The sequence below is a fragment of the Montipora capricornis genome, chromosome 4 (assembly GCF_036669925.1).
Source record: "Montipora capricornis isolate CH-2021 chromosome 4, ASM3666992v2, whole genome shotgun sequence".
Classification (NCBI taxonomy): Eukaryota; Metazoa; Cnidaria; class Anthozoa; order Scleractinia; family Acroporidae; genus Montipora; species Montipora capricornis.
In genome coordinates, this window is record NC_090886.1 from 19,415,834 (window position 1) to 19,425,833 (window position 10,000).

The 10,000-nt window shown below is 38.4% G+C and overlaps 1 protein-coding gene across 2 annotated transcripts in view; it reads right to left on the reverse strand.

Annotated features, from left to right (window-relative positions):
• The window catches only part of LOC138045714 (smoothelin-like), a 35,372-nt gene that overhangs the window by 16,318 nt on the left and 9,054 nt on the right, over nt 1–10,000 (reverse strand). For both annotated transcript variants that reach the window (XM_068892301.1, XM_068892300.1), the window contains exons 2-5: nt 6,831–7,415; nt 5,907–5,985; nt 4,050–5,310; nt 1,208–1,479 (exon numbers count right to left, since the gene is read on the reverse strand). In XM_068892301.1, the coding sequence (XP_068748402.1) occupies nt 1,208–1,479; nt 4,050–5,310; nt 5,907–5,985; nt 6,831–7,415 (2,197 nt within the window). The remainder of the gene's footprint in view (nt 1–1,207; nt 1,480–4,049; nt 5,311–5,906; nt 5,986–6,830; nt 7,416–10,000) is intronic.

The following is a 10,000-nucleotide window of genomic DNA, read 5'->3' on the forward strand; positions in this document are numbered from 1 at the left end:
CGAGATTAGCCACTTTTATCCGGACTTCGTTGCATTCAGCAGTTATGGCGCCATGGGCGCGCCTCTTCGGAATCGTATTTTAAAAGTCACGCAATCGTTTCTGGTGGCCTGTCTACATCGTAGTATTCTTAAAGCAAAAAACTCGCTGAAATGTGCATCCGATTTGTTTTGGCCAGCTCACGATGGTGCTAGTACTTCAAACCATGGCTTTTGTTCGATGAACGGTAATCGCTCACTACGTTGTGGTGTCATCGATCAGCCTTTCGAGCTTAGAACTAAGACTTGGTGTTAAAGCGCTAAGGCAGAACGTTAGAACTGATGGAAAGAACGTTAGAGCGTTGGCACAAACCGTTAGAGCGTTAGCACAAACCGTTAGAGCGTTAGCACAAACCGTCAGAGCGTTAGTAAAAAACGTTAAACCAATCTTCAAAACCGTTGAATATCCGTTAACCGTCCGTTAGTTTTAAGCCGTTTAACGGGCAAACGTTAGTGTACGTTTTCCCGTGGAAGGTCACATTTCTATTTTTTCAGTATCGACAAATTCTAGTGATAATTCTGTATACTTAACAATAATTATTATTCCATGAGCACCCGTTGGATACAAGATGGTAAACAGCCAACGAGGCGCATAGTGCTGAGTTGGCTATAACCAGCCTTACAGGCGAATGGAATAACTGTTTTATTAAATTCCTACTGTTGCTTGGAGGAGACGTGGAAGTGAATACAGGGCCAAACCAACTAGAAGTTTACAACATACTGGATCTTATTCTAACCATGCAATAACTGCGACATGGTTCTGGACGTAGAGATTGGAGAGCCAATATCTGATCACAACATTATTACATTTAAAGTCTAGTCTTGGTTTTCTCCGATGCTCAGTTGATGTAGTCACCAAGTTACTGAAAGGGTTGAAACCTCGCAAGCCACCTGGGCTGGATGGCATTCACCCATTGATTCTAAAAAACTGTGCGGATACTGTGCAGCTACATCAATTTGTCGTTCTCGTTAGGCAAGATACCGGATTGCTGGAAGCAAGCTGATATTATCCCATTACACAAGAAAGTCTTATTAACTTCAATTCCATGCAAAGTCAGAGTATTAATTTTAATGAGCTATTGACAACACAACTTCCTCTTTGGCATGACAAAGAATTTTGAAATCATTTCAAATTCTAAATAACCAACATTTTAACTTGCAAATCACGAACCTTTTCCTGGAGCAGCCTTTCGAACCTCTCTTTTACTGGTAGTCTTTGTAACCGTCATTGTTGCCCCAGCTGTGGTCTTGTGGACTTCAGTTGTTTTTACACTTTGAGTTGATACCTGTGCACCATCCACCTGCACAACATCACTGGTATGGGTCTCTGGTGTACTTGTAGTATCTCCTCCCTTTGTTTTCTGTTCCTTTTCATGAAAAAGGTCAGCTCGCAGCTTTTGCAGTTCGTCCTTGTTCACGATGTCAACAGGACCCTTTTCACTCCTTAACAAGAAGAAGAATAAACCAAGTTCAAAATCCGCTGTTGAAATATTTCACTTAAGGTTTCACTTAAGTGGGTGAATGGATATGTCATATATGTATTGGATCTTGGCAAATGCCGTGTATCACGACAAAATCATGCCAAATTGATAATTTGCGGTTTGATTCAATTCAGGATATCGATCTGCATAACTAAATATTAATCACCTTATAATAGTTGAAATTTGAGGAAACAATTTATTTAAAGGTTTGCAACAAATCCATGTGCCAAAACAATGAAATTAAAAATTTATTATTTTCATGCAATATTATGGATGACACATATGGTTACTTGGTTGGTCTTCAGCAAACAACATTGAACTATGCTTAAGCAAAACCCTCTTTTATAAATAATCTCACATGAAAGGTCAGATCATTTCTTTTCAAAAGCAATAAATGATCACTAACAATGTAGGAGATCAAAAGGTCATTTAGTCCAATGTGCCTCAAAATACACCACCCTTACAATTCCCACATGTCAGTAATTTAACACCAATTATGATTATTATTAACAAACACTCATTTGACATTAAGCACCATGCACTATTTATATTAAATGTAGCTGAGTGTACACAGACACAAGTAACAAACACAAAAGAATGAAAGAACATTCAACAACGCTCACAGGGAAAAAGAAATAAAAGAAGTAAGAATATTGCTACTCTTTGTCAAAGGAAATGAAACAGAAAAGCATTTTCATATCAGCAGAGTGGGCAAGGGTTAGACCATAATATCTGACAGCAACTGTAAGATGTTGTCATAATAATGTCACCTATCAATCCTTTCATCATGCAAGGCTAATGCTCCACGATTTGGCAAACAATTTTGGCAGTCACATCTGCAATACTGTTATATTTTCTTGCCAAATACTACCATGTCATTCTTACTATTTCCATCATTATTTTATCATGGGTCTTGTGTTCTTTTAAGATTGCTTCTTTGAAGAACAGACTCAACACTCATTGCTGAAACTAATGCAATTAAGCAAATCACTATTAATTAGCTTTTTGGATTAGTTTTCATTCAATTTTGAGCAAATTTGTGGCACTGTTTGGGTAGTGCAGTAGCAGTGATGTCATTGGGTTGTTCTTTTGTCCACTTGGATAAACCAACACACAACACATCTGCTTTGGGTTTTGTGCTGTTTATTCCCTGCCTACTTTGCATTTCACAATGCTGATAAAGCTCACCACAACAAAACATGTTTTACCTAAAATACTACTGCATTCTCTAGTCCAACTTTAATTCCTAACATTCATAGTCCTTTTACAGCAACAGCAGGGTAGCTCTTACTGTACGAGACCAATTAATAAAATCTGATCAATTAATATGATAATTCTATAGCTGCATCCAAATCCAATATTGCCAACAGATCAATTTTTTATTAATTGTTGCTAACTGTCCAAATTTGAAATAAATTGGATAGTTTTTGCTGGAACGTCTCCTTCAGCTTTGAACAAACCATCCAATTTGAGGAAAATCTGGATGCTTTCCATCAACCAATCAAATGTCAAGATAAATAAATGAACCGAATATTGACCAATCAGGTTGCAGCTATTTTCACTGCTTTTAAACGTCAGCGAGCGATCATCGCTCACACGGTTTTGTTTTGTGTTGATAATGGCCGAATTTCCCGACTTTTCTCTCCACCTTATTGACGACTCAGAGTTTCAAATGGAGTCTTCAGCTAGGTTTCCAGAGATAGATGCTACTGATTTACTCGAGATGAGGGAGAATAATCAGAACAAGAATACTCAAAGAAGCACAAAAATTGGGTTAAAGTGTTTGATCTGTGGCGTGCTGAGCGAAGCAAAGTGAGAAAGCTTGAGGAGATTCCCGAATACGAGCTTGACGACGTTCTTTGGATATGCTATATAATTAATAGGTAACAGGACTACATGCTTGTCCAATTTGGAAATAATTGTATTCAAAAAATTTCTCGGACTGCCAAATTGGACTCTACCTACGGCCTCATCCAATTTTGGCTGTCCTCAGAATTTTTCTCATTCAATTATTTCCAAATAGGACAGCATGTAGTCCTATTACATAAACGTATCGACATTCCACATTGTACTGTAGCACTGCAAGTGAAATTTAAGCCAATGTGGTCCTGACAACTTTTTAGAACTAACATTAACACCATTTGATTGCCATTAATTTGAAGTCCACAGCATGTCGTTGGTTAGGAAAAGCCAGTCTTAAAGAACAACAACAGAAACACCAAGAGCCCATTTTTCCTTGTGACATTTGTTTTTAACAGCCCTTACACTTTCTGTAATTACCTCTTAAATTTTAATTTACAGAGCAATAAAATAATCAACACATTCTCCACACCAGAGACACTTGAAGTCAGGTTCTCTAGAGATTGAGTAAAAGAGAGAAAATTGAAAGTCAATAGCAGAGTATTTTATATTATTTTTTACTTTAAACACTTGGTCAGTATGGGTTACAATAGACAGCAAAAACAGTATTAAACAACATATCACACAAATTAAATTATTAGACTCGAAAAATTCCTGACAATATGAACCTACCATTTTCCAGCATCAGTAGACATCTGCCCCTTGGTATCTTCTCCCGAAATTTTTTCTACCATTCTTGACTGTTGTACACCAGCTTTTTTCAGAATAGCCTGAAAGTCCTTAGTCTCTACACCAGCGGACATTTTTCTATCATCCTTGGAACCTTTTCCCGGTAAAAACTGTTTGTCAGATCTTTGCTTCCTCCAAGCCATTCGAGCTTTGAATTTTTCATCCTCCACTGAGGTGTCAAGAGACACACTGTTGAACTTTTGGGTGGATTTTGATGCTTCTGCTGTTTTAAGGCCCCTTTGAACAAGATAGTCTTCTTTTGAGTTCTCGGCTGGTTTGTGCAGCATATTAAACAAGTCAGCACTAGAAATTTTCCGAACTTCTTTGGCAGAACTTTCCGATGTCTTGACATCCCCTTTTGAAGGAGGTTTTGCTGTCTCACTTTTCGCCATGGATGACAACAATGAAGCGTCACTTTCACTTTTTTTCTTTAAATATGTTGGAGGTGGGCGGGGTGGGGTCACCTTCGATGTTTGGCATTCATCAGGTGTCCTTTTCAACTGTCCTCTGAAGTCAACTTGTGCAGGGCTCCCCTTTTTTGAACCTGCAAATCTGAATCCTGATGGATTTTTGGAAGTGTCAACACCAGTTGCCTTGAGCTGTCCACGAAAGTCACCCTCATTGAGCTGCTGCCTCTTTTTCCCCTGAGCTGTCAAGTCTTTATCTGCTCTTAAACCAGTCCTTTTTAATTGTCCTCTAAAGTCCACTTGCTCAGGCTGCGATTTTACCTTTCTAGACAGGTCCCTCAAGGGAGGACCAGCAGGATTCCCAAGGATTCTGCTTTTAAAATCCCCAGTCAGCTCAGCCTCCGAGCTGGTGCTTGAAGTCTTTGAAGGTCTTGGTGGTACTTGGGGTGGTTTTTTGGGTTTGTCATTCTCAGAGGTGTCCTCTGATAACACTGACCTTGACCCTACAGATAAAGCATTATCCCCATCACAATCACTTTCACTTTTTTCGGATCCCCATTGCATGTCTTCAGTCTTGATCTCACCAACTGCTTCAAGTTCTTCAGATCCAGACACTGTTGTTTCAGAATTCACATTTGTTGATTCCAATAAATCCAAGTCAACCTCCGCATTGTCATTAAGATGATTTCTTGACTGTGTGCTGTATTCACTGAAGTCATTCCCTGGTAAATCAATATTGTCTTTGGCTTTTGTACCTTTCTCCAAAACCAACAAATTTTCATTTTCTGTGCTTGCTTCTGTAAATAAAAACATCAGTAGATGCAAACTGTGCTGATTTCATTACACACTAACCTATTTCCATGAGTTGCCAAAGCCGAAGACTTGAGTGTTGAGGTTCCTTTTGGACGTTTTTGCGTTGCTGCAGTTCACACAGTTATTAAACAGAATAAAGTAGTTAGAGACCTCAGGTACCGGTGATCCGAAAGTCCTAATATTTCACCTTCCTTTCACTAAACTTTTGTTTATTTTCTCAGTACAGAAACCGCGAATGGCCCCAGGATAATTGTTTCATTCAGTGACGAGAATATTGCCTTCTTTCACCAACCCAAAATGCACATACATATGTATGTTTTGGGAAGTTCTTGACATAAAAATAAAGTGACCTTGAGAACTTAAACATGCTTGACTGATAATTTTCTTATAATATTTTGCATTCAAACCCCATTTCCCAGCAAGCCAGTTCAAACATGGTCTATACTCAGTGTAAATAAATCATTTTTAACAATCAGTCCATGCATGAAGGCTTGAATGTTTTGTTCCTCTGGGACTCATAAAAGATGCTACATATTAATTTTAATACTGCAAGTCAATCAATATGCATATGGTCACTCACCTTTCTTGACCCTTAATTGCCTTATTTGCAGCCGTATTGCTTTCCGCAAAGCATATTCATTGAGGGGAACTTCTTTAAGCTTGGTAATTCAAACAATGATAACAAAGTTACAAAGGCAAACATGGCATAATCAATGACACACGCATTTGTAAAGACTTGAACTGGCTCCTGTGAACATTTACAACTGTTATCAGACTAAAACCTGTGTCTAAGTCCTGTTTTTGTGAGAGTCAGTTGGCAGTAGGATAACTGCAACACTATGATTTATGCACGACACTTTACTTTGACCAATTAAAGCCTTGCAATAGATACACTTTCAATCTTGACACTCAAACCAAATTTTTTCCACATTTTTCAAAACTTAGTTGAGTATGATTGACTACAATACTGGAGAAATAATCCATCCTGACAAATTATGCATCACTCCTGTCATTGGTCTAGTGTAAAGACGGGACAAACTACATACAGTAACATGCCTAACCCATCTAGGATGAACTTGGGCAAACATTTGTTCTGTGTCTGTTAAATTCGTCTAGTATAAAGAGGCCCACAGGACATATTATGTGTCTTGTGCCTTGGGCAAGACACTTTACTCTCACTGTGCCTCTCCCCATCCAGGTGTATAGATGGGAAATGCTGGGGGTAACCCTGTGATGGACTAGCATCCCATCCAGGGGGGAGTAGAAATACTCCTAGTCGCTTCATGCTAATGAAACCAGAGATAAGTGCCGGCCAGATGGGCCTTCTGGTTTGCAAGCAGAGACTTTACTTCACTTTACTGTGCCTGTCTTTATACTAGACAAATACAAAAGACACAGAAAAATGTTTGCCTAAGTTTGTCCCAGACAAATAAATTATGTCTCTAATGTGTAAAAATGGCCAATGATGGTCCATGAAATAAAATGGAGGAATTAAAAGACTTACTAGCTTTTCCAGCATATCAATATCTTCAATCTTCTCAACCACTTCCGGTGTTAGATCAACTTCATCTGTCTGATCCTTTGCAGGATCCTTCTCCTCACTGTTGACCATTTCAGATGATTTATCCACAGCCTCACTTTCTGAGGGCTGTTCCTGTGGTACGGAGACAACTAATTGCTCGGGTTCATTCTCCTGTGGATTTGTATCTCTCTTTATATTGACATCAACTTCAGTTTCATTTTCATGTTTGACTGGTTGTTCCTTTACAAAAGTATCAGCTTCAGCAAAAACGTTTTCACCATCTTGTATTCCATTTTCCACATGTCCATTTTCAGCAGATCCATTAGTGGTTACAGTACAAGAAGAATTTACCTCCATTTTTGCTCGAGTTGATGGCAGTGAGGAATTATCGGTGGTGTTGGTCTCTGTTATCACAGTGGTTTTCTCTTCTTTCCTTATTCTTTCTCTTCTCCTTGGCCGCTCATTCATTGATGGACTTGATTCTAATGCATCAAGTTTTTTCTTTCTTAATTCTCGCAACTGCTGTCTGATGGCACGCCTTTCTTCAAAGTCAGTTGTGTCCTCCAACTACAAAAAAAAATTCAGTTAATGTACCGTAATTATTGTCTTCAGCAAAATAATCAAAATTGTCAATGAGTCAGCCGACATGAGGATGGCAAGATTTTCAGTCACATGGAAGGAGAAGAATCCGCAGGATCTCAAGTTTGTTTGACGCTTAGTTTGGCACACTGCTTGACTTTGAAAAAACCTGGGGGCCGGGTAACCCATAAGTTTTCAGATTTGGTCGCCAGCTCAGGTATTTTAGTCACCAAAAATTTCTGGCGCTTTGGGCTTTATTAACTTTTTTTTTTTTTTTGTTGCATGTATAATATAAAAATGGCCGTTTTTATACTAGAGACGCATAATTCGTCTGGGATGAACTTGGGCAAACATTTCTTCTGCGTCTGTTAAGTTTGTCTAGTATAAAAAACGTGCACAAGACGCATTATGTATCTGGAGGAACTATCAAAGTAAAGTAAAGTAAAGTAACGATATTTAACATCGATAACTCGTAACAGTAATTCAACTGACAAACCTGAGGTCAACAGTGCGCTCATTTTACTCCCCCCTCTCCATCAGTGCTCCATTTGACCGATATTTAAAGCTATTTAGCTACAAGAAAGAAAAGAAGTTGAAACAAGGATGCGACATCCTGGTATCGAACTCAGGACCTCATACACCAAGGCCGCACACAAGCCAATTGTGCCATCCTTGCTCCTCTAAGTGCGTCTTTGAAGACACACTGAAGTAGATACTTCGTCCCGACGCATAATGAGTCTTGTGCCCATCTTTACACTACACTAATTTAACGTAGAAAATATGTTTTCCCATGTTCGTCCTAGAAGAATTATGCGTCTCATATAGTTTGTCCCGTCTTTACACTAGACAGATAACACAAGAGACGCATAATTCGTCTGGACGGATTATGCATCTCTAGTATAAAAACAGCCAATAAAAAACTAAAAAAGATAACATCAGCAACTGGAGAAGAAAACAGGACGATTCCCAATTGATATTCAACCCCAATAAATATTAACAAAAAAAAAATACTTACAATTATAATTGTAGAGGTAGTAATAAAATAGTAATAATTATCATATAATGTTATTTACAACCACTTGAGTTAATTTAGAATAGCTTCATTAACTTAAACCCTCACGACTTGGAAGAATTTAAGAAAGGGTTTTATCATCATAAAAAACTAAAAGTATAAAATGAGTCTATGCTTTTAATATCCCTTGGTAGTTTGTTCCAAAAATCGATAGACCTACATGTATAATAAAAAAAAAATTTTAAGTAATTTTGTTTTGCGTGTGGTATTTGGTAATTTAACTCACTCGAATTACGCATTTTCTGTCAAACTGTAAAAGTCTTGGTGACCCAGATCAATATGGCCTGCTCTAGCATTATAGATAAGTACTGAGTCTTACATGTACATTACCCTTCAACATTCTAATGGTAGTGGAGGAAGTTTAAACAGCCGATCCCTGTAGGAGATATCCCTTGGATAATTCAAGATAAACTTTGTAGCCCTGCACTGAATGTGTACTAGCAATAGTTTGTCTGTTGATGTGTCCGTTGATGTGTAAGGTGACCATAGTTCACAAGTGTACTCTACTTGTGGTCGAACAATTGAGCAGTAAAAGAGTTTCTTCGTGTCAGGATAGTTTACAGCTGTATATCTCTACAGACCCTACGAATATGGCCAAGCATTCTATTTGCTTTGGAAGAGATCAGCTTTATATGTTGAGACCATAGGAGAGTATTGGTGACGGTTATTTCCAAATCTTTAATTTCGCTAACTGTTGTCAGTGGTGACCCATTAAGGTGGTATGCTCTCTTTGTGGGAATTTTCTTCCTAGAGATATTCAGGGCCTTGCATTTGGGTATGCTGAGATACATTTCCCAGGCATCACTCCAGACTGAGAGCTGTGTTAGGTCTTGTTGAAGTGAAAATTTTTCTGATGGCTTTTCGATTATCTTAAACAGCTTAGAATCATCTGCAAATATGGCAACTTTAGAATCATGTTTAATAAGGGGTGGCGAATGGTAAATGCGAGACTGGGAGACGGTGAGACCAGCGTTTTTCTTTGCGAGCCCGAGACATTTTGACTTTTTAGATTGCGAGACCGAGACTTCAAAGTGTTTGACACCTTCATATAAAAAACGAGACTGTGAGACGCACATAACCGCTCAAAAAACGAGACTGCGAGACCAGTGAAATTCCACTAAAATTTTGCGAGACCCAGAGTTTTTGAAGATCCATTCGCCACCCCTTTAATACATTGAGGAATGTCATCTATATAAACAAGGAAAAGCAGAGGGCACCGTATAGAGCCTTGCAGAATGCCTATTAAGCTTTATACTTGCTTGTTTACAAATTTATATAATTTGTGACAGTGGTACATTTTTTACAAATTTTATGAACATGATTCTTCATGAACAACAATTTCACATTATTTCTTGAGGGCCGTCCACACTAATGCATTTTTGGAAACCCCTGTTTTCAAAAACCTTCGGTTCCATGAAAATGGATAAAAAGATCTGCGTCTACAGTAGCGTTTTCAAATCATATTCCGCCATTCACTGTAGACTGAAAACAGAGATCTAAA